At 42.0% G+C, this 23,942-nt stretch overlaps 1 protein-coding gene across 2 annotated transcripts in view; it reads left to right on the top strand.

Moving 5' to 3' along the window:
• Positions 1–2,779: 2,779 nt before the first annotated feature.
• The window catches only part of NUP107 (nucleoporin 107), a 42,072-nt gene continuing 20,909 nt past the window's right edge, over positions 2,780–23,942 (top strand). Inside the window, exons 1-11 of one of the 2 annotated variants that reach the window (XM_008256765.5) lie at positions 2,780–2,956; positions 4,394–4,485; positions 4,961–5,047; positions 5,503–5,618; positions 9,970–10,114; positions 12,387–12,490; positions 17,566–17,693; positions 19,867–19,915; positions 21,143–21,214; positions 21,593–21,681; positions 23,797–23,875. In XM_008256765.5, the coding sequence (XP_008254987.1) occupies positions 2,949–2,956; positions 4,394–4,485; positions 4,961–5,047; positions 5,503–5,618; positions 9,970–10,114; positions 12,387–12,490; positions 17,566–17,693; positions 19,867–19,915; positions 21,143–21,214; positions 21,593–21,681; positions 23,797–23,875 (969 nt within the window). In that variant the 5' untranslated portion in view covers positions 2,780–2,948. The remainder of the gene's footprint in view (positions 2,957–4,393; positions 4,486–4,960; positions 5,048–5,502; positions 5,619–9,969; positions 10,115–12,386; positions 12,491–17,565; positions 17,694–19,866; positions 19,916–21,142; positions 21,215–21,592; positions 21,682–23,796; positions 23,876–23,942) is intronic. The other variant, XM_051846421.3, reaches the window with a different exon arrangement.

The following is a 23,942-nucleotide window of genomic DNA, read 5'->3' on the forward strand; positions in this document are numbered from 1 at the left end:
TGCACCCCATGTGAAGAGATAGATAGGTCTGGGCCTCCTAACTGACAAGGCCTTAAAGCCCACCAGATTATTATTAGGCCTCTTCTGTCAGGTTCTATTTGCCTCTCAATCAGAGAGCTTATTCATGGCTTAGACAGCAGCTCTCTTAGGTCCTCTAATAATGACTCTGTCCTTTGTTCTAGACCCTGTCTAGCCCACCCAGGGCCTCATTCCTTTGTAATCATAGCCTCTACTCTAACATCTATGGCTCTACTCCTGACCTGTGTGTATTGATGGTCCTCTCCCCCACTTAATGTTGTATGATTGTTCAGGATTTTCTCCACAGACAAACCCCTCTACCCACAAGAGACAATCAGTCCTTCTCCCAGTCTTTGTCGGGATCAGCTTCAAACATGTTCATCAAACAGTCTTCACAAGGGTCCAGAGACCACCCACCCTCATTTCCTCTCCTCTATGAAATCCTCTCATTACCTGGTTAATGCCACTCCTAGGACCATTGATTGCTGTTCTTACCCTGTGTTTATACTACCATGTCTGTTTAAGTGTATACAGGAAGTGATAGTGGAACGAACGAAGGCCTTCACTAACCAGGTGTTCAACCAAATGCTGCTAAGGGATATACTCGGCTCCCCACCCAGGAGACAGTGGCTTGAGACATCACCCCATTCCAGCAAAGACTACCTCCTCGCCCCATGTCAGCAGGAAGTAGCTCTAAAGACAGATTATTGTCCCTCCACCCTTCCTGGACTTTTGGGGCTAATATAGTCCCATACAACTCTTGCTTTAGAAAAAAACAAAATGGGGGAATGTTAGTAAAATGGTGCAGTCTTATCTATGGTGCAATCTACACCCTGACAACATCTTAGGCTTTACACCCACCCCACCCCACCCCCACCGCCATTGCTGGAAGCCAGGTGACCACATGGCCCAACCACCATTGTCAGCTCCACTCTCCCATCCTAATAGGATTCACTGTTCCTACTTCCCTTCCCACCCCACACCCCCCACCACAAATGTTTAACAGGACCTCTTCCTGAACATGTCTCCTCTCTCTGTCTCTTGATCTCTCTCTCAATCTTATGCTCTCCTCTCTCTCTCTTTTTCCTTCTTTGCCCCTTCCCTCCAGTCTGTCAGGTTTCCCCCACCAATAAATCCTTTCCTTTACGGGAAAAAAAAAGAAAAAAAGAAAAGAAATTGACCCCTGGCTGGTGCTGTGGCCTACATTGCCAGCATCCCATATGGGCATGGTTCGAGTCCCAGCTGCTCCACTTTCAAACCAGCTCTCTGCTATGGCCTGGGAAAGCAGTAGAGTATGGTCCAAGTTCTTGGGCCCCTGCACCCTTGTGGGAGGTTCAGAAGAAGCTCCTGGCTCCTGGCTTCAGATCAGTGCATCTCTGGCCGTTGTGGCCAATTGCGGAGTGAACCAGCAGATGGAAGACCTCCCCCCACCCCCACCTCAGCCTCTGTAACTCTACTTTTCAAATAAAACAAATAAATCTAAGAGAAGAAAGAAAGAAAGAAAGAAAGAAAGAAAGAAAGAAAGAAAAGAAAAGAAAAGAAAAGAAAAGAAAAGAAAAGAAAAGAAAAGAAAAGAAAAGAAAAGAAAAGAAAAGAAAAGAAAAGAAAAGAAGGGAAGGGAAAGAGAGAGAGAAATTGGCCCGTGTGGGAAATTCAGTTGTCACTTCTCTCCTGAATCTCAGGTCAGAAAACAACTTGGGCTTGGTTTGGTGCTGTTTAACTTCGGTGTGAGGACTGTGTTTTGGTGAGTCTGGTCTGTTGGAGGGGCCTAGGGCTTATTCTGAACAATACCCTCCTGGGGCTGGCGCTGTGGCATAGAAGGCTAAGCCTCCACCTGCACTGTCGTCATCTCTTATGTCCTGGCTGCTCATCTTCCCATCCAGCTCTCTGCTACAGCCTGGGAAAGCAATGGAAGATGGCCCAAGTCCTTGGGCCCTTGCACCCACATGGGAGATCCAGAAGAAGCTCCTGGCTCTTGGCTTTGGCCTCCCGGAGGCCTGGCCACCGAGGCCATTTGAAGAGTGAAACCAGAAGATGGAAGATCTCTGTCTCTCTGCATCTCTGCCTTTCAAATAACATCAATAAATATTTAAAATACACAACAGCCTCCTATAATTTTTATTTAGCAGTTGGAACACATAACCGGGCTTATTAGATCAATGAACTAAGGTAGCTACCATTATTATTGTCATCTGGTTACCAACCAGCCAGTCACTGCTTTCAAATTGCAAAAAGCAAAACCAGAATCTTGACTAATTTTTTTCAGGGCCAGAATATCCTACATGATTATTCTTATTAATTTGCCTAAACAGCACTTTGAAATAGAGGACAATACCGTCACTTTCTATGCTTGTTTTTCGACTTCTTAAGACAGATGGTTCTTTTCTCTTTAGTAAGGAAAAAAATACCAAGTAAAGGGCAAACAGCAATTATGTAAAACAGTTTCAAAAACTGTGGGGTTTCACACAATTCAGAAGTGAGCGCACAGAGAAACCCAGGAACCTGTGAGGTGCGGGGCAGAACCAGCACAACTGAATTCCAAGGCCAGGTTCCTTCTCGAAGAGAAAACCAGGAAATGAGCTCTCATTGTCCCAGACTATCAACGTATTTCACAATTCCCGGTAGGATACTACCGCGCCTGGACCACGCCCACAAATGCCGGTCAGGCAACGTAGCGGGTCGTGCGTCACGGTAAATTCGGCCAGGCCCCGCCTTCTGCGCCCTCTCGCGCGCCTGCGCTCGCTTAAACGGAAGTTGCGCATGCGCAAGATGGGAACAATGTTTCTCCCGCACCCTTTTTTTTCCAGGGCTCTCTTGGCAAGGGTATACTTCCGGGTTAAAGGATTTACTTCCGGAGAGCGGGAAGGCTGAAACGCGGTGGCTAACCCAAGGCCGAGTTGGCGAGGTCCTGGGTGGAGAAGGCTGTAAAAATGGACAGGTGAGTTTTGGGGGTGACAGCTGGGCTGGGAGTCTTGTCCCTCTTGCTCTTGCCGGAACGAAATAGATGAAACCAGATTCCGGGAGGAAGCCGAAGAGGTCCAGGGTGCTGGTCCTTGGACGCCTTTCCCGGACCGGGAGATTTCGGCACCTGACGGAGGAAAGCCTTTCGGCGTGGGTTGGGGAAGGGGTGTGGATGGTCGTCCCGCAACTCGCGCCGCGACCCTGCGATCTGTCCGGTGCCTTCCCGCAGCGTCTTTGGTGTCGCGGGTGGGCGGGGTAGGTGGTGGCCGTGCTTTCGAGATGCCGAGCAATCCGCTGGAGACGGTGAAGCTGGTCGGCGACGGCACCGAGATCTCAGCCAGCATCAGATAGGTACCGAGTTCGCCTTACGACCTGGGCGCGGTGGCAGCCGTCTTGCGAGAAAGAGGAGTTATTCAAGGTCCTTGGCCCCGGGGAATTCGTCGTGTAGTGGCAGCGATAACCCCGCCAAGTCAAGGAATAAGCGTTTTGTAGTGCACTGTGGGGAAAATGGAGCAGGTAACAGCCCGTCTCGGGAAGTCATCGGGAAGACCTCTCAAGGTAACGTTCTAGCTGGTGTTATTAGTCCGCAGAACATCCCCACGGTGCCTCCTCTGTGACAGCCGCTGGACTAGCGGTGTATATTCTGTTAGCTTGTTTAATCTGAAGAGCAGTCGTAGGAGCAGAAGTAGCATCATGGGCAACACTGGGGCTAAAGAGACGAAGTAACTCGGTGAAAGCTAGGAAGCTACCAAGTGGAAGAGCCAGGTCACCTTCGCGGACCTGGTGTCTCCAGCCCCCGTGAGGCTGAGGGCTAAGCAGGTGTTCACCTGTGAGCCAGCGCGCGCATGTGGGTCTCTGGAAAAGAAACAGGCTCCGAAATGTGCGGACGTGAAAGAGTGCGTGCTTTGTGCAGCCGAAGGGTCGTAAGGCGGTACCTGTTTTAGGGGGGCGATGTATGGCTGTGACTGTTCCAGAAGACTGTCGACCGCGTGTGATCCCACCGCAGCCTCCTGTGTAAGACAGGCGGGACTGCGTTTGGGAGATTGCAGAAGATCCTTTCAGGAGATGGTTCCTGCAATTCAGGAATTCCGTATTCCAACAGGGAGAGAAAAGATTTACCTTGATGCCGCAATTATCTAAAGCAGTGTTAAAACAAATTCCCAGGAGAAAATAGCATAGTGCTGGACAGTCAGCCAAGTTTTTGTGCAGGGGACCTTAAAGTGGGGTTTGGAGGAATAAGCAGGATTCGGAGCTGAGAGGGCATTCTCAGCAAACAACAGAGATCCAAGACTTAGCTGCTGGAGTGACCTATCCCTGGGCTGACCTGGGGGCTCCTGCTCCGTTCTTATTGATAGACCTTTTGTGCATGCTGCATTGTCATTTCATTTACCCGAGCTTGATTATACTGTTTTAGGGGTGGCTTCGGAGACTTGTCATCCCCTGTGATCCGAGAGGCAGAGGTGACACGCACTGCCAAGAAACAGAGTGCTCAAAAGAGAGTTTTAAGTATCCTTTGCATTTTAAGCATCACGTTACCGATTGTGGTATGTTTAGAATCAGTGTGATAGAATTTTCTTTTTGTGAGCAGTATTAGCTATAATAAAATGCTGTAGAAATTAGGTTTGTTCATTTCACACATAATGTTCTTGATAAATATATTGCTGAAGTTCAATGAGATTAAAATTTATGTTTTCCTGGAAACAAAGATGTTCTGTTTTACTGCTATCATATTTTAGTAAGCTTTTGCTGAGATGAAATTTTCTCTTTTTATTTGAAATCAAAGAACACTTCGGTCAATGTGTAGTTACCTAATATTGACATCCGAGAATTTAAATGGCATGAGGAATTACTTGTTTAAATGGTAGCTATAAAACACCTTGTTCTTAACTGTATTCATGTATTTTGTGTAGTAAAAATTTGGTTAATTCTAACTTTAGTGATCTCTTTTTTGCAAGGAAAATTTTCTTAACTCTTCCTATAGTTCGAACATCCCAAGATGAAAATTTTGTTAATACCACACCAAGAAATCAGATTATCCCTCGAACTCCCAGCTCATTTCGACAGCCTTGTAAGATTTTTGTTATCTGTTTTACCAAGACTGAAAATGAGACTTCAAGAAGTTAATATGGATAATAAGGATGTAAATAATGGACCCAGGATTCAAATATTGGTTTGTTTACTCCAAAGCCTAGGCCTGCTACAGCATACTACCTCAGTATATTTTATAAAATTATCATACAAAAAATTCATTGTAAAATAAGTATCCTTTTTTAAACTATTCAGTTACTGTATAATGAAAATATCTCTATTTGTGGTACATTTTCCCAGTGGGCTCAGTAATAATATAATCTCAAAGTTAGAATAGATTATATTTTCGTTTCATGGAAATGTTAATATTGAAAATATTCAGTTAGGATCTAAATGATTGAATACTGAAAAATCTTTGTTGTTTGTTGGCTTGCTTTGTCTTGATGATGAATGCTTGTGCATCTTGGGCTCTTTTGACTAATCTCTGGTTTGTAGTTACTCCACTGAACCGAAGCTTGCTAAAGCACCCAGATGTTTCCTGCATCCTTGGAACAGGAGGGAGGTCTCCTCGACTTACACAGTCTTCAGGGTTCTTGGGAAATCTGTCCATGGTAAGTGGAAAAATGGGGCTGAAAACATCTCCCTTTTTATACAAGTATATTTGGTTAAAAGCTTTTTAAAAAAAAAAAAAAGATTATTTATTAGAAAGGCAGAGAGAGAGGACTTCATCCGCTGGATCATTCTCCAAATGGCCACAATGGCTGGAGCTGCGCCGATCTGAAGCCAGGATCCCAGAGCTACTTCCAGGTCTCCCACGTGGGTGCAGGGTCCCCAGGACTTGGGCCATCTAATTCTGCTTTCCCAGACACATTAGCAGGGAGCTGGATCAGAAGAGGAGCAGCCAGGACTCGAACTAGCTGGGATGCCAGCACTGCAAGTGGCGGATTTACCCACTGTGCAGGCCCCACGTCAAAAGCCTTTTAATGAAAACTGAAGTCATATTCATCATAAATGTAATTCTATATTATATGCATTGATATAATGAGTTAGACGCTTGAAAAACTAAAGCCCTTAAGTATCTCCTGTCACAAGTAGAGACTGTGACAGCTGCATCATCTACATGCAGATAAAATATTTTAATGTGGCAGTTTGCTAACCAAAATAAATACATTCGAGGCTTGGTTTCTGATGGCTGTAAAAACCATACCCTGCTTTGAAGCACAGAAGAGCTTCAGTAGTAGCATGAGTAGTAGATAAAGGATATCATAAGACAGACTCCGTGTCTCAGCCTGATTTGGCAGGACCTCCAGTTAGTGTGAGAACTGAACCGAATGAGGGGATGCCCAGCCGCTGTGTGCGGCAGGACTGACCGCTCACTTGGTTTGTGGGGAAACCCCACACCCAGTCACAGAAATGATCCGTGTGGTAAGAGCACACGAGAAGAATATGAGTTTATTTTTCTGAACGAGGGAATAAGAGAAAACTCTGGAATCAAATAGATGAGATACACTTCAGGGATTGCTGTGGTGCAAATTATTTCACTGACTTGTTAAAAATACTCTACAGGGCCAGCGTTGTGGTGCAGCAGGTTAAGCTTCTGCTTGCAATGGTGACATCCTGTATCAGTGCTGGTTCAAGTCCCTGCTGATCCGCTTCCCATCCTGCTCCCTGCGAACTGCCTGGGAAAGCAGCAGCTGATGGCCAAAGTACTTGGGCCCCTGTAACCCACATAGGAGACCCAGATGGAGTTTCTTTCTCGCTCTTAACTTTGTTCTGGCACAGATCTGGCTTTTGGAGCCATTTGGGGAGGGATCTAGCAGTTGGAAAATCTCTCTCTCTCTTTCCGCTTTCCCCCTTCCCCCTGTCTTATGCTTTCTCTGTTGTTCTGCCTTTTAAATAAAACAAATAAATAATTTTTAAAAATACCCCAACAAAAAAGAATGAGTTCTGTTTGAGAAGGACACAGATGGTTTTTATTGGAGTAGTGGACGAAATTAAAATGATTCCCCTGTCTTTGGCTCTGTGCTGACTAAAAAGGCACAGAGATTTTTATGCACACACGAAATTCTCTGAATTAGTATTTTCTGAAGGATGCTTTTGTGTGTTAAACTTCTCATCACAGAAGGTTAAATCTGTCTTTAAAATTTATGGCAGTCATTTGAATTTTTAGATTGTTAAACTGAAGCATCTTTGGAAAATTGCTGGAGAGGCGGGCATTTGACGTAGCAGTGAAGATGCCTGCATCCCATATCAGTGCCTGACTTAGTTCCGGCCCCATCCCAGCTCCAGCTTTCTGCTAACGTGCACCCTGGGAGGCACACTTGATGGCTCTAGTAGTTGAATCCCTCCCACCCACATGGGAGACCCGCATTGAGTTCTTGGCTCCTGGCATAGCCCTGGCTATTAGTAGGACTCTGGGGAGTAAACCACCAGACGAGATCTTTGCCTGACTTTCTCTGTCATTCTGCCTATCAAATAAAGAAAATAAGCATTTAAAAAAGTAAGTTGAACAAAAATTTCATGGAAAATATATATTATTAAATAGCTGTGCATAGATTTAAAGTATTTTTTGAACCAAAATACTTATCTTTTGATTGCATTTTCCATGAACTTTTGAAAGTACCCTCATCTATACTAATGTACCGGGTTTATTTTGTCAGTGTGTGTCTTACTCTACTTTAAAACATGAATGAATTGGCTGCTTCTGAATTTAAGCAAAAGAAATTGGCATTTATTGTACTGCTTCAGCACTGCAAGGTTAATGGTAAAAAGGTTGCACTCTTAAAGGCTAGCACAGGAGAAAATGTGTATTATAAAGTACTTGGAAATTACTTAATCATCAAAAGTATGAGAATACTTCAAAAAGTTCATGGTAAAACAAAAATTTTTTTAAATTATTATTATTATTTAAAGGTTTATTTTACTTATTTGAAAGAGTTACAGAGAGAAGTAGAGATGGAGAGAGGGAGAGAAAGAGGTCTTCCATCTGCTGGTTCACTCCCCAAATGGCTGCAACGGCCAGAGCTGAGCTGATCCAAAGCCACGAACCAGAAACTTCTTCTGGGTCTCCCACGTGTGTGCAGGGGCCCAAGGACTTGGGCCATCCTCTGCTGCTTTCCCAGGCCCATTAGCAGGGAGCTAGATTGGAAGTGGAGCAGCTGGGACTGGAACTGGCACCCAAATGGGATGCCAGCACTGCGGGCCGGGGCTTTAACCTACTGCGCCACAGCACTGGCCCCTAAAAATTACTTTGGTACAAAATAATTTGAAATCCATGCATAATTTTTCATAATAAATGTTTTTACAAACTTTATGAAGTTCCTTGTATTCTCCCAATTTATTTAAATAAATAACTTAAAAATTCTATGTATTTGAAAAGCAGAGAGCTCTCTCATTACTAGTTCACTCCCCAAATGCCCTCAATGGCCAGGGGTGGGCCAGTCCAAAGCCAGGAGCTTGGAACTCAATCCAGATGTCCCAAATGGGTGTCAAGAGACCCAAACATTTGAGCCATTACTTGCTACTTCCCAGGAAGTCAGAATGGAGAGTGGAGCCGGGGCAGGTGAACCCAGGCACCCTAATACGGGATGCAGACATCCCAAGCAGCAGCTTAACTGCTGCGCAAAGGCTCCCTCCTGGCCCGTTTTAATATTAGCCATGAGGAGTGGGCTTCCTAAAGGAACTTGAATCATTTGCTGTTTAATATTTTTACCCTATCTGCTTACCAAGATTTGATTGTGAGCCATTCTTGTTGACGATTTTTCCGCTTGAACCCTGCACTAATGATGAGTACTGAGAAGGAAGTGAGCCAGTAAGCAAGCACCTGCTATAAATTGGCCAAGCCTTTTGTTATACATTGTGTCTTAGAACCCATCATTAGCTTTTTATCTTGGGGAAACTGATCTAAAGATAACATTTTTATTGTTGCTCATGCATGGTTTGGAAAAACTTTTAAAAAAAATTTACTTATTTGAAAGGCAGAGTTACAGAAACGGAGAGGCAGACGGAGAGAGAAAGAGATCTTCCATCTGCTGGTTCACTCCCCAAATGGCCGCAGCACTCAGGGCTGGGCCAGGCCAAAGCCAAGGGTCAGGAGCTTCATCCAGATCTTCCAGATGGGTACAGGGGCCCAAGGACTTGGGCCATCTTCCACTGCTTTCCCAGACACATTAGCAGGGAGCTGGATCAGAAGTGGAGCAGCCGGGACTTGAACTGGCACCCATATGGAATGCCAGCACCACAGGCAGCAACTTTACCTGCTATACCACAGCGCCCGCCCCCTCCATCTTTTTGGAAAAAAAAAAAAATATATATATATATATATATATATATATATATATATATTTATTTATTTATTTATTTGAGAGGCAGAGTGACAAAGACAGTGGGAGAGACAGAGAGATTGCCCATCCACTGGATAAGTTCCCAAATGCCCAGAATAGCCAGGATTGCCAGCCTGAAGCCAGGAGTCGGGAACTCCATCCAGGTCTCCCACGTGGGTGGCAGGAACCCAAGGCCTTGGGCCATTATCTGCAGCCTCCCAGGCGTGTTCCCAGGGAACTGGATCAAAAGCGTGGAGTGGCTATGACTCTTGTGTGAGATGCTGGCATCTCAAGCTGCACCAACAATACCTGCCCTCATCTGTTTTTAACTGCTGAAGAAAACTGGTTCTCCCATCCTTTACAGTACTTACGAAGTAGGGCTTAATTTTATCTGCTAATATTAGCTTAATTTTACAAAATGTAATCCTTACTAACTTTTTTAAAAGCATGGAGTAATACAAAGAAGAAAACATTAAAAATCCATAAATTCCCTAACATAATAACCCCTGTTGGCTTCTTTTAAAAGTAAAATACACAGAAGTAATGTTTTTAAAATGTGGTTGAACCTTATTCATTTTTGAAGCATTTGTTCACTCAGTGACAATAGCTCCATCACTTTCTGCATCTTTTTCCTTCCAAGATAACCAATCTGGATGACAGTAACTGGGCGGCTGCGTTCTCATCCCAGCGCTTAGGGCTGTACACAGGCGTGGACGCCCACAGTGTCACAGAGGACGTGAATCTCAGCGCGGTCATGCTACGTGAGGATGATCCTGGCGAGGCTGGTAAAGTGGCTTGGAGCCTTGCGATAAAGCGGTTCTTCTCCTGACTAATGTCACGATGTTTTCTTCTCCTGTTCCTGAATGTCATGGTTTTATTTTTTCCTTTAAAGGGAGGGATGGCTTTAAAAAACCAGAAATTTATTTTCTTGCAATTCTGGAGGCTAGAAATCCAATGTACAGATATCTGCAGGGTTGGTTTTTTCTAAGGCCTCTTCCTCTTTCCTTCCATGGGAGGACAATTCCTATCAGGGAAGTCTTTGCTGGGTCTTCCCTCTGTCTGTATATTTGTCATTGTGCGAATTGCTTTTGCTCTTGGCTGTCTCTGGAAGTGTGAGAACCTGAGAAGCCCTCCTGGGTTGTCAGCAGCGTCTTGCCATTGTATCTGTTAGCGTAAACAGCAGCCTTTGGATCATTGCAGGTCTCCTATTTGTATTCTTATTTGTGCCACCAAAGGAACTTACCTTTTTGGTTAGGCTTAGCTGTAATCTAACACTGCTGATGTGTTGAGCTTTAACCTGGACAGCAGTGCTGCTTTTTCAGAAAGTATTGTAACTTTGCTAGTTTTAGGTTTGTTACTAACGTTTCCTTTTGTACAAGACCATTTGCTTTTAGTGTCTGTGTACCTACATATCATGTTCTTGAGTTTATCATCATCATCAGCTACCTTATGGATGTTAATTGTGTGGTTATCACTCTCTGAATATGAACTCCTGGAATCCTTACCAAGATCCATTACATAGTTAGAATGATTGTTCTCATTTTAGAGGAAAGGAAACCACTGCTCAGATTGGCTAACTGGCTTGCAGAAAATCGCCCAGCTAGGAAGTAGTGGCACCAGGATTTGAAACTAAACAGTTTGATTCCAGAGCCTTGCCCTTAACACCATGGTAACCACCACTTTCTTGCAGTGTCTGCAGTAATACATACTTGAATCTTGGGTTCCCCAAAAATACTTCCTACTTATTCTGTAAAATACAAGAATTCAATTTTAGGATGAGAACTCAAATATTAGTAGAGCAAATGCATTTTCCCTTACCTGAACAGAGCATTGAGTAGCTACTGTAATTCTTAGCCATTTTGTTATGCTGTGCTTAAAATGTAATTCAGATGCTTTAAAATGTGGCCCAATTTTTAAAATTGTTGACAAAATAGGAAACATTAATGACTACTGTATCTTTGGGATCTTACAAGACTAATAGGTTACAAATGAAAAAATAGATAAGTTGGACTATGCCAAAATCTTAAATTTCTACGCCTCAAAGAATCTAATCAACAGAGTGAAAAGGCAGCCTGTGGAATGTGGGAAATATTTGCAAATTAGCTGAAAGGGGGCTTAAATCCAAAAAATAAAAAAAAAAAACTCCTGTAACTGCTGTAACTCAGAAAATGGGCAAAAATTTTGAATAGATGTTTCTCTGAAGATTTTCAAATAGCTAGTAAGCACGTGAAAAGGTGAAATCACTTATCTTTAGAGAAATGTAGATCAAAACTAATATGAGATGCCACCTTACACCATTAGGAGGTCTATAAAAAACGGAGAAAATGACGAATTTGAAAATGATGTGGAGAAATTGAAACCCTTGTATACTATTAGTGGGAATGTAAAATGGTGCAGCCACTTTGGAAAATAGTAAAGCAGTTACTCAAGAAACTGAACGAGGAATTACCTTATGATCCAATAGTTCTGCCTATGCATATATACCCAAAGGATGTGAAAGCAAGATTTCAAAGAGATATTTAAATACTCATGTTCATAGTAGCCAAAAAGTAGAAGCAGCTGAGTGTCCATCCATTGTGTGCTATTTACATAAAATGTAGTAGTAGTATTTAGCCAAAAAGGAAGGACATTCTGACACCTGCTAACATGGATAAACCTTGAGACATTGCTAAATGAAATAAGCAAGTCAAAATAGGACAGACTAGATCATATAGATCTCCCTTATATGAGATACTTAGATTGATAGAGATAGAAAGTGGAATGGTGGTTGCGAGGGACTGGGGATAGTGAGGAATTGGCAGTTATTGCTGAATGGGTAGAGTTATAGTTTTGCAAGGTAAGAATGAGTGTTGTGGAGTTGGTGATAGTAGCACAACATTGTGGATGTGCTTAGTGTCACTGAACTGTGTACACTTAAAAATAGTTACAATGGTAAATTTTCTTTCTTTACAGTGGTAAATTCTTTTTAAAAACTATGTTTTTAATTTTTCAAGCAAAATTACCTAAAAGTATGTCCTATAACTTTTCTTTTTTCCTTTTCTTTTTAATGTATTTTAGCATCCATGAGTATGTTTTCTGATTTCCTGCAGTCTTTTTTGAAGCACTCTTCAACTACAGTTTTTGACCTTGTGGAAGAGTATGAAAACATTTGTGTTAGTCAGGTGAGCTGATTTCACCCTGTCATCAAACTCTAGTACTTTTAGTTTGCTAAACAGCATTAACCTGCTAATATCTATTGTGTACTGAAAGGGGATGTGTAGGAATTTAGTGGCAAAAATAGCGGAGAGTGCAACCAGATCAATTTTTTTAAAAAAGAATCTTATATTTATTTGAAAGGCAGAGTAAGAGAGACAGAGAGAGAGATTTTTCCACCCAAATGGCTGCAATGGCCAGGGTTGGGTTATATGGAAGTCAGGAGCCTGGAATTTCATATGGGTATCCCACGTGGGTGACAGGTGCCCACTGCTGTCTTTTTAGGCACATTAACAGGAAGCTGGAAGGAAGTGGAGCAGCTGGAACTCGAACCAGCATTTGTATGTGGGATGCCAGTATTGCATGCAGCATCTTAACCCACTGTCCACCATGCTGGCTCCCTACAAAGAACACTTAAAGCTCAACAATAAGGAAATGAATAATGCTATTAAATGAACAAAAGATGTGCAGATATCAAGTGGATGTGTTAAAAATTATTCCATGTCATATGTCATTAACGAATTACAAATTAAAATGAGATCCTACTTCACACTTGTTAGAGTGGCAAAAATACAAAACACCACCAAAAGCTGATGAGAATGTGAGACAACAGGAGCCCTCATTCATTGCTAATAGGAATGAGAAGCAAAACAGCGACTTTGGAAGACAGTTTGGCCATTTCTTGCAAAACTAAATATATTCTTAACTATATGATCCGGTTATGCCATTCTTTGGTATTTACTCAAATGAATTGAAAACAGTCTACCCAGAGACCTGCACATGGATATTTATAGTGGCTTTATTCACAAAAACTTGGAAGCAACTAGGTTACCCTTTAGTGGGTGAAGGAATAAACTGATACATCCAGTAGGTAGAATAGTGCTGAAAAGGAATGAGCTATCAGGCCATGAAGAGACACAAAAGAATCTAAAATGCATATTGCTAAGAGAGAGGCCAGTCTGAAAAAACTCTGTGCTGATTCCAGCTAACTGACAGCCTGGAAAAGGCAGAACCATGGAGATGGTAAAAGATCAGTAGTTGCTGTGGTTGGTGAAGAGGGAAGGATGAATAGGTAGAGCATGGAAGATTTTTAGGGCAATGAAATTATTCTGTATGATACCAAACTATGGGATACTTGTTAGGTATTTGTCAAAACCCAGAGTGAGCTAACATAAACTCTGGGCTCTAGGTGATAAAGAAGTGTCACTGATGAGAGCAGGTGCAGGATAGTGATCATGAGGGAGGCTGTGTGTAGGTGGGGCGGGATTATTTGGGTCCTTTACTCTCTGGGCATTTTTGCTTTGAACCTAAATCTGTTATGAAAAATAACATCTAATTTTTAAAAAGGAGGAAAGGCTTCAAGACGCTATTGATTTGAAAGCAATAGAGATAATAATCTTGCTAGCCAACATTCATGAGCATTTAACAGTTCCAATTATCCATCTCTGAATTGTTCTATTATAAAAACAATTGGTTAGGGGCCGGCGCCGTGGTGCAGTAGGTTAATCCTCCGCCTGCGGCGCTAGCATCCCATATGGGTGCCGGTTCTAGTCCCAGCTGCCCCTCTTCCAATCCAGGTCTCTGCTATGGCCTGGGAAAGCAGTCAAAGATGGCCCAAGTGCTTGGGCCCCTGCACCTGCATGGGAGACCAGGAAGAAGCTCCTGGCTCCTGGCTTTGGATAAATGAAGCTCCGACCCCGCTCCGACCATTACGGCCATTTGGGGAGGGAACCAACAGAAGGAAGACCTTTCTCTCTGTCTCTTCTCTCCTTGTCTGTAACTCTACCTCTCAAATAAATAAATAAATAAATATTCTTAAAAAAAAATTGGGTAAATAACAGAAACCCTAACAATCACTCAGTGAATCAGTGGAGTCAGGATTCCAAGTGAGTTTAACAATGATTGAGAAGTATAGATAACACTTTTTTTTTTTAATATTGAAGTAAACTTTAATGAAAGGAATATACCTACCTAATAGACCAGGTGGACATCTCAGAAAAGCACTGAAATCCCAGTCTGCATTCAGAGTACTTTTTCATTTATTTATTTGAGAGACAGAAACATCTTCCATCCATTGCTTCAATCCCTAAATGACCACAATGACTAGAGCTGGGCTGATCAGGAACTTCTTCCTGGTCTCCCACATGGGTACAAGGGTCCAAGTACTTGGGGTATCTTCTACTGCTTTCCCAGGCCAGAAGAGAGCTGGATCAGAAGAGCAGCTAGGACATGAACTGGTGCCCATATAGGATGTGGATGCAATAGGTGGCAGCTTTATCCACTACACCACAGCGCTGGCCCCTCAGAGCACTTTTTTATTTATTTTCATTTACTTATTGTTTTTAAAGAGTTATTTATTTTATTTGAGAGGCAGAGAGAGAGTGAGAGAGGTCTCCCATCCGTTAGTTCACTCCCCAAATGGCTGTAACAGCCGGAGCTGGTCCAATCCGAAGCCAAGATCCGGGAGCGTCTTCCGGGTCTCCCACGTGGATGCAGGGGCCCAGGGACTTGAGCCATCTTCTACTGCTTTCCCAGGCCATAGCAGAGAGCTGGATCGGAAGAGGAGCATGTGGGAGCCCATGTGGGATGTTGGCACTGCAGGTGATGGCTTTACCTGCTATGCCACAGTGCCAGCCCTGCACTCTTAGAATACTAGTGTTAAGGGCCAGCACCCTGGTGCAGTAGGTTAATCCTCCTCCTGCGGCGCCACCATCCCATATGGGTGCCGGTTCTAGTCCTGGCTGTTCCTTCTTCGATTCAGCTCTCTGCTGAGGCCTGGGGAAGCAGTAGAAGATGGCCCAAGTGCTTGGGCCCCTGCACCCAGTTGGGAGACCCAGAAGAAGCTCCTTGCTCCTGGCTTCAGATCGGCACAGCTCCAATCATTGCGGCTATCTGGGGAATGAACCAGTGGAAAGAAGACCTTTCTCTCTGTCTCTCCCTCTCACTGTCTGTAACTCTACCTTGCAAATAAATAAATAAATAAAGCTAGTGTTAAGGCATTAGTTTGTGAATACTTTTCTTTTTCTTTTTCTTTTTTTTTTTTTTTGACAGGCAGTATGGACAGTGAGAGAGAGAGACAGAGAGAAAGGTCTTCCTTTACCGTTGGTTCACCCTCCAATGGCCGCTGCGGCCTGCGCACCACGCTGATTCGAAGCCAGGAGCCAGGTGCTTATCTTGGTCTCCCGTGGGGTGCAGGGCCCAAGGACTTGAGCCATCCTCCACTGCACTCCCTGGCCACAGCAGAGAGCTGGCCTGGAATAGGGGCAACCCGGACAGAATCCAGCGCCCCGACCAGGATTAGAACCTGGTGTGCTGGCGCTACAGGCGGAGGATTAGCCTATTGAGCCGCGACGCTGGCAGAATACTTTTTTTTTTTTTTTTTTTTTTTTAAGATTTATTTTATGTATTTGAAAGGCAGAGTTACAGAGAGGGAGATCTTCCATCTGGTGGGTTACTCCCCAAATGATCACAACCGCCAGGGCTCGGCCAGGCTGAATTCTGGAACCAGGAGTAGGTTAATCCACGTGGGTGCAGAAGCCCAAACACCTGGACCATCCTCCCTGCTTTCCCAGGCACATTAGCAAGGAGCTGGATAGGAGTGCAACAGCCAGGACTCTAACCAGTGCCCAAAAGGGTTGCTGGTGTCGCCTGCAGTGGCCTTACCTGCTACACCACAACAGCAACCCCCACGAAAACTTTTTTCTTTGGGGGGTGGGGAGGATAAGAAAACCTGTTATGATTCTTCATGGTCTGAATGATAGTACTTCTACTTCTTAATAAGGAGATACTAGTCATAACCTTTGAGAAGTTTCTCTTACCCTGGGTTCTTAGCCACCTAGTCAGTAATTTTGTCCATGTTTCTGGAGAGAATATTCATACCTGACAATAAATTTTCACATTCACCTTAGTCCCACAAAGGATTAAGACTACCATTCTGGGCCCTGTGCTGTGGCCTGTAGCACCACCTTCCCATATGGACACCAGTCTGAGTCCCAGCTGCACCACTTCCTATTCAGTCCCCTGCTAATGACCTGGGAAAGCATCAGAAGATGGCCCAAGTGCTTGGGCCCCTGCACCCATGTGGGAGACCCAGATGAAGCTCCTGGCTCCTGGCTTCAGCCTGACCCAGCCCTGGCTGTTGCACCTATGTTGTGACTGAACCAGGGGATGGAAGATCTCTCTGTTTAACTCTTTTTTTTTTTTTTTTAAAGATTTATTTATTTTATTTGAAAGAGTTACACAGAGAGAGGAGAGGCAGAGAGAGAGAGAGAGGTCTTCCATATGTTGGTTCACTCCCCAGATGGCCGCAACAGCTGGAGCTGCGCTGATCCGAAGCCAGGAGCCAGGAGCTTCTTCTGGGTCTCCCACATGGGTGTAGGGGCCCAAGCACTTGGGCCATCTTCTACTGCTATCCTGGGCCATAGCAGAGAGCTGGACAGGAAGTGGAGCAGCCGGTCTCGAACCAGCTATGGGATGCTGGTGCTTCAGGCCAGGGCATTAACCCACTGCGCCACAGCATCAGCCCCTGTCTTTCGAGTAAATGAAAAAATCTTTAAAAAATTTCTGTAACAAGAAAACTTTGGTGCAGTTTTGTGTAGAAATGAAAATTTTAGTAACACTCATAGGAAAGTAGTTTTCTTGATTTGTTACATGGGAAAACTTCCCAATTGAATATTAAGATTTCTCTTTTTAAATTTTCATTGCTACTGTGTTGGCTCATGTTTTGATTTTGTCATATAAGGTTTGATTCAGCTTATCCTCTCATTAAATATACAGGGAGGAAAAAAATGTGCCTAAGACTACTATTGTTGAATCTGAGATCTAGAATATATAAACTTTTACATGTATACTTACATAAACAACTTGCTCCATTTTCTACTGGGAATGTTATAATACATTCAGTTAAAAAGCAGGATAAGAAGAATTTATAATATGTCTCTGTGTTACATAAAATATTGCCTTAACGCTGGACTTAAAGAATACAGTTATTTGTTACTTGGAATTGTAGGAAAGTAACCTCTGTACATTTGTATTGTTAATTCAGGTGAACATATTAAGTAAAATAGTGAGCCGAGCAACACCTGGACTTCAGAAGTTTTCAAAAACAGCCAGCATGCTGTGGCTTCTTCAGCAGGAGATGGTTACGTGGAGACTGCTGGCTTCATTGTATAGGTAAAGCTGTGTGGAACCCATGAGTGAAGTAAACATAAGGAAAGGAACCAATTGGTGAATTATTTTAAAAGTTGGAGTAGAGTATGCTTGGAAATAGGGGTCTGCTATTTAGCATTTCTAATATGTTCGTTATAGTGAATTATGAGGAAAGATGGGAATATGTATATTTAAAGAAAATGTTAAAAATACAGCAGTACATAGGAGAGGATAGAATAAGAACTGACAGATAAAACTATGTAATAAGGAAATTTGAAAGATATTAGCCAAATTTTCCTTCTCTTAGAGCTGAGTGGTTTCAGCTCTCATTCTGTTGTTTTCTCATGTTAATGAGAAGATGTTGGGAGAAACTCATATTATCTCTTTATTTTTAACCATATGTGAAGATGTATGCATTAATGGGTAGCCATTAAAGTCTAGTTTTGCAAGCTGGAGGCATCACAATACCAGATTTCAAGACATACTGTAGGGCAGTTATAATCAAAGCAACCTGGTACTGGCATGAAAATAGATATGCAGGCCACTGGAACAGAATAGAAACTCCAGAAATCAATCCATGCATCTACAACCAACTAATTTTTGACAAAGGAGCTAAAATGATTCCCTGGAGAAAGAACAGTCACTTCAGCAAATGATACTGGGAACATTGGATCTCCACATGCAGAAGTATGAAATAAGACCCCTGCCTTACACATATACAAAAATCAATTCAAAATGGATCAGGGATCTGAACTGTGACCTGATACCATCAAAATACTAGAGGAGAATATTGGGGAAACTCAGCAAGACATTGGTATAGGCAAACACTTTTTGGAAAAGACCTCAGCAGCACAGGCATTCAAAACCAAAATAGACAAATGGGATTATAGCAAGCTGAGAAGTTTCTGTACTCCAAAACACTTAGCAAAGTGAAGAGACAGCCGACAGAATGGGAGAAAATATTTGCAAACTATGAAACTGATAAAGGATTAATATCCAGATTCTATAAAGTGCTGAAGAAACTCAACAAAGTAAATAATCTGTTAAGAAATGGGCAAAGGACTTGAACAGGCATTTTTCAAAAGAAGAAATTCAAATGGCCATCAGGCACATGAGAAAATGTTTGGGATCACTAGCCATCAGGGAAATGCAAATTAAACCACAATGAAGTTTCATCTCACCCCAGTTAGAATGGCTTTCATACAGAGATCAACAAACAGTAAATGTTGGCAAGGATATGAGGAAAAAGGTTCCCTAATCCACTGTTGGTGGAAATGTAAGCTGGTGCAGACTCTGTGGAAGATAGTATGGAGATATCTCAGATACCTGAATATAGACCTACCATATGATCCAGCCACTCCACTCCTGGGAATTTACCCAAACAAAATGAAGTCATCATCTCAAAGAGTTATCTGTACCCCCTTGTTCATTGCAGTTCAGTTTATAATAATTAAGATATGGAATCAACCCAGATGTCCATCAACATCTGGATTGATGACTGGGTAAAGAAATTATGGTATATATACACTACAGAATACTACTCAGCCATAAAAAGGAATGAAATTCTGTCTTTTGCAACAAATAGATGCAGCTGGAAGCCATTATATTTAGTGAAATAAGTCAGTCCCAAAAAGACAAATACCCTATGTTTACCCTGATCTGTGGTAATCAATAGAGTACCTAAAATATAATGTATTAGAGTGAAATTGACATTTTGAAACTTGTTGTTCATTTACAGCCCTTGTTTCTGTTGTTGAGGAAGTGTTTTTGTTCTTCATACTATTTGTTGAATTGTTTACTTTGTGTAGGGTTAATCTTATAAGTATAAAGTAAATTGAAAATAGATCTTTGAAAAAATTAAGAGTGGGAATATGAGAGGGAGGAGGAAGAGTGGGAGCATGAGCAGGAGGAAGGGAAGGGTGGGAAGTGTCACTATGTTCCTATATGAAATACATGAAATTTATATAAGTTAAATAAAATTTTTAAAAAATAGGAAAAAATGACTAGTTTTACAGCATGTATTTTTAATAAATACTGTTTTGTTCAGGTGTCAGATTCAGAAGGCATTTATCACTTATGTCATACTTAAAGTGCAGTGACTATGTTAATGGGAAATTCATTTGTTTACATATAGCTTAAAGATAAGTTCATGTATTTGTATGAAACAAGGGTTTTTCATTTTGTTATATTTCCTCAGAGACAGAATACAATCTTCAATAGAAGATGAAAATATGTTCGCAGTTACTGTAAGTTTTATTTTTTTTTTACTTTATAAATGCTTACAAGTTAAAAAAAATGTGTTTAGCAATAGGATTGGATTCTTGATCTTCATCTTGAAGTTCACCATTTAAAAATTTTTGTAATTAAATAAAAGATATGATCTCATTAAATAAATTTTTTATTTATGTTGGAGAGTAAAACATTGAGATTATGATATTGCCTACTTAATTGTCTGTACCAGTTTATATTCTCACTAACATGTATGAAAATGGTTTTACTCTGATATGGGATGTTAGTAATAGTTTGATTTTACCACTTGGGCATGAGGTTTCTCATTGTTTTGACATCCTTGATCACTGGTGAGGTAGAGTGTATTTTGTCTCCATTCATATTGCTTACATGAATTCTGTATTTATAGCTTTGCTCATTTTCATATTGTTTTCCTATTTATTCTTTCTCATGTATGTTAGAGATTCTCTTTTTTATTTGTCTTTCAACTTTGTTGAAGGGTTCCTTTCTATTTTTGTCTCATCTGTCTTGTTTTCCATTAGCATTACATATATCTTGGTAAAGGAGGCCTTTCCTACCTATTTTAAAAATATTTCCCATGGCCAGCATTGAGTGTCGGGGTTAACCTGCAGCCTGCAATGCTGGCTTTTCTTCTTCCAATCTAACTCTCTGCTAATGCACCTGGGAAAGCAACAGAAGGTGACATAAATGTTTGGGCCCCTCCCACCCACGTGGGAACTGGGATGAAGCTCCTGGCTCCTAGCTTCAACCTGGCCCAGCCCTGGCCGTTGCATACATTTGGAGAGTGAACCAGCAAATGGAAGATCTCTTGCCATCTCTCTCCTTCTCTCTTTTTATAATTCTGCCTTTCAAATAAATAAATAATTCTTTTAAAAAACTTTTCCAGTGTTTTTCACCAGCCTTTCTTGACTTCATCTAGTTCTTTATTACAGTTTTTATTTGTTTCATTTATCTTTGTTTATTTTTACCTGACACCATACCTCTGAGGAAATAGTTTTTAAATTCTGAGATTAATGAATGAAAATAATAGAAGCAGCTGCAGATTGATCTAGCAGTTTGTACTTTGTGTTTTTCAAAGATGAACAACAGATTTAGTATGTGGTAAAATGCTTATTATGTGTGGATGATTAGATACAGTTATTTCTGATTGGTTTTTACCTTTCTGTTGAAATAATGTCCTTAAAGCATCTTTTCTTTCTTTCCTTTAAATTATTTCTTAATAGGCTGTTAATGCCAGTGAGAAAACAGTTGTGGAAGCATTATTTCAGAGGGATTCACTGGTCCGGCAAAGTCAGGTATGGCTAGAATTTCTAAACTTCTTGAAACATAGGAACAGTAAAGTATGAAGGTTTTTTAATTTAAAAGTTTTGTCTTGACTTTTTTTCCTACTCGATCTTTTTATTTTTAATTAAAATGAATTAGGAAAATTTCTTTCTTTTGCCACAATATTTATTTATCTTTAAAAAGAGAAACTAACAGTTGGAAAATATGCATGTAACCCTGCACAGGCCTGACCCCTACCACCACTCCTCTTGCCTGTAAACCTGATTTTCTGCCTCTTGTCTTCCTTACACAGATCTTTAATATGTTTGAAATCAGAAACTATTAAAGAGTAAGGATACCATTACAGATAAAATATTAATAGATGTCACTAATCTTTTTTTCTTTCCTAGCTGGTGGTAGATTGGTTAGAGAGTATTGCCAAAGATGAGATTGGAGATTTTTCTGATAATATCGAGTTTTATGCAAAATCAGTATATTGGTAAGTCATTAATGTTTTATTTTTTTAAAAGATTTATATTATGTACTTGTTTGTTTATTCAAAGGCAGAGCATGAGAGAGATAAATACTGATCTTTCATCCAGTGGTTCACTCCAGGTGGCCACAGGCTGAAGTTAGGAACCAAAAACTACATCTCCGTCGTGGTCTTCCACTTAAGGTGACAGAGGCCCAAATTCTTGGGTCATCATCTGCTGCTTTCCCATGTGCATTAGCAGGAAGCTGGATCAGAAGCAGGCAGTACCTGATCCAGCACTCTGACATGGGATGCTGGCATAAGTGGCAGTTTAAAGTGTTGCACAATAAACCCAGCCCCTAAACTTTTGTTCTTGAAGTCATATAATGTTGGTTTTGTTTACTTATCTTTCAATAAATACTTATTCTCTTTTGACTTTGTTTAGTCTGTGAGCAAAATAGATAAAAGAAAAGCTCTGTCTTCATGGAATTTATAATTAGGAGAGTTGGATAAAAAATATATTGTCAGGAATTTTTCTTTGGGAGAAAAAAAGAATCAGAGTTAATGGGTAGACAATGACAATGAGTCCTACTTTAAATGGAACAGGTGGCCAGGGAAGGATTTCTAAGGTGCGTCAAATAATAAGAGTCTCGGCCGGCGCTGCGGCTCAATAGGCGAATCTTCCTGTGGTGCCAGCACACCAGGTTCTAGTCCCGGTCAGGGCGCCGGATTCTGTCCCGGTCGCTCCTCTTCCAGGCCAACTCTCTGCTGTGGCCCGGGAGGGCAGTGGAGGATGGCCCAAGTGCTTGGGTCCTGCACCTACATGGGAGACCAGGAAAAGCACCTGGCTCCTGGCTTTGAATCAGCATGGTGCACTGGCTGCAGTGGCCACTGGGGGGTGAACCAACGGCAAAAGGAAGACCTTTCTCTCTGTCTCTCTCTCTCACTGTCCACTCTGGCTGTCAAAATAATAATAATAATAATGTCTCTTAGAAAATAAAGGTGATTGGGGCAGGCATTTAGCCCAGGGGTTAAAATGCCAGTTAAGACACCCATGGCCTATACCGGCTTACTTGGATTTGATGCCAGGCTCCGGCTCCTGCCTCCAGCTGTCTACTGATGTGGACCCTGGGAGGCAGTGGCTCAAGAGATTAGGTTCCTGTCAGCCATGCAGGAGACCTGAATTGAGATCCCAGCATCCTTAGCTGTTGGAAACCGGCAGTTGAAAACTCTTTGTCTTTCAAAAAAATAAAAATTTTTTAGAAGAAAAAAGGAGGGACCGGCACTTTTGCTTAGCAAGTAAAGCTGCCACCTACAGTGCCAGCATCCCGTATGGGCTCTGGTTTGAGTCCCAGCTGGGCTGCTCCACTTCCGATCCAGCTCTCTGCTATGGCCTGGGAAAGCAGCAGAAGATGGCCCAAGTCCTCGGGTCCCTGTCCACCCTTGTGGGAGACCTGGAAGAAGCTCCTGGCTTCGGATCGGATCAGCTCTGGCTGCTTTGGCCATTTGGCGACTGACCCAGTGAATGGAAGACCTTTCTGTCTTTCTCTGTCTCTGCCTCTGCCTCTCTGTAACTTTACCTTTCAAATAAATAAATAAATCTTTGGGGGAAACAAAAAAGGAAAGAAATGAAGGTGGCAAGCCATCCAGAAATCTGGGGGACAAATACTTTGGACAAAATTGAAACTACAAAGTCCCTAAAAGGGTAAAGTATTGGTACAAGAAGTTAACCAACAGTGGAAGATTTCTCTGTCTCTTCCTTTCTGTCACTGTGCCTTTCAAATAAATAATCATTAAAAATTTTTTTTCATTAACACCATTAAGAAGATGGAGGGAGAAGGGTGTCAGCCCTTTTGTGCAGTGAATAAGCCTCTACTTGTGATACCCATATCACATATTGGAGTGCTGGTTCAAGTCCCAGCCACTCCATTTTGATCTAGTGGTTAAGCTGCAGATGATGGCCTGAGTACTTGGAAGCCTGTCACCTGTGTTACCAGATGAGGTTCCTAGCTCCTGGCTTCAGCCTGGCCAAGTGCTGGCTATTGTGGGTATTTGGGGTGTAAACTAGTGGATACAAGTTTTATTTCTGTCTCTCCTTTTCAAATGAATAAAGGTTTTTTTAATCACTCCTTTTCCTTTCAGGGAAAATACTCTGCACACCTTAAAGCAACGACAGCTAGCATCTTATATAGGAAGTGTCCGTCCTCTTGTCACTGAATTGGTAAGTGTTTCAGAGTTAAGTGCATTTTTTTTAAGAGAGTTTTTCTTATTTTGGGTCTTTGTTTAGT

This window comes from Oryctolagus cuniculus, chromosome 11 (genome assembly GCF_051225735.1).
Source record: "Oryctolagus cuniculus isolate XC-2025 breed Fujian yellow rabbit chromosome 11, ASM5122573v1, whole genome shotgun sequence".
NCBI classification, from domain to species: domain Eukaryota; kingdom Metazoa; phylum Chordata; class Mammalia; order Lagomorpha; family Leporidae; genus Oryctolagus; species Oryctolagus cuniculus.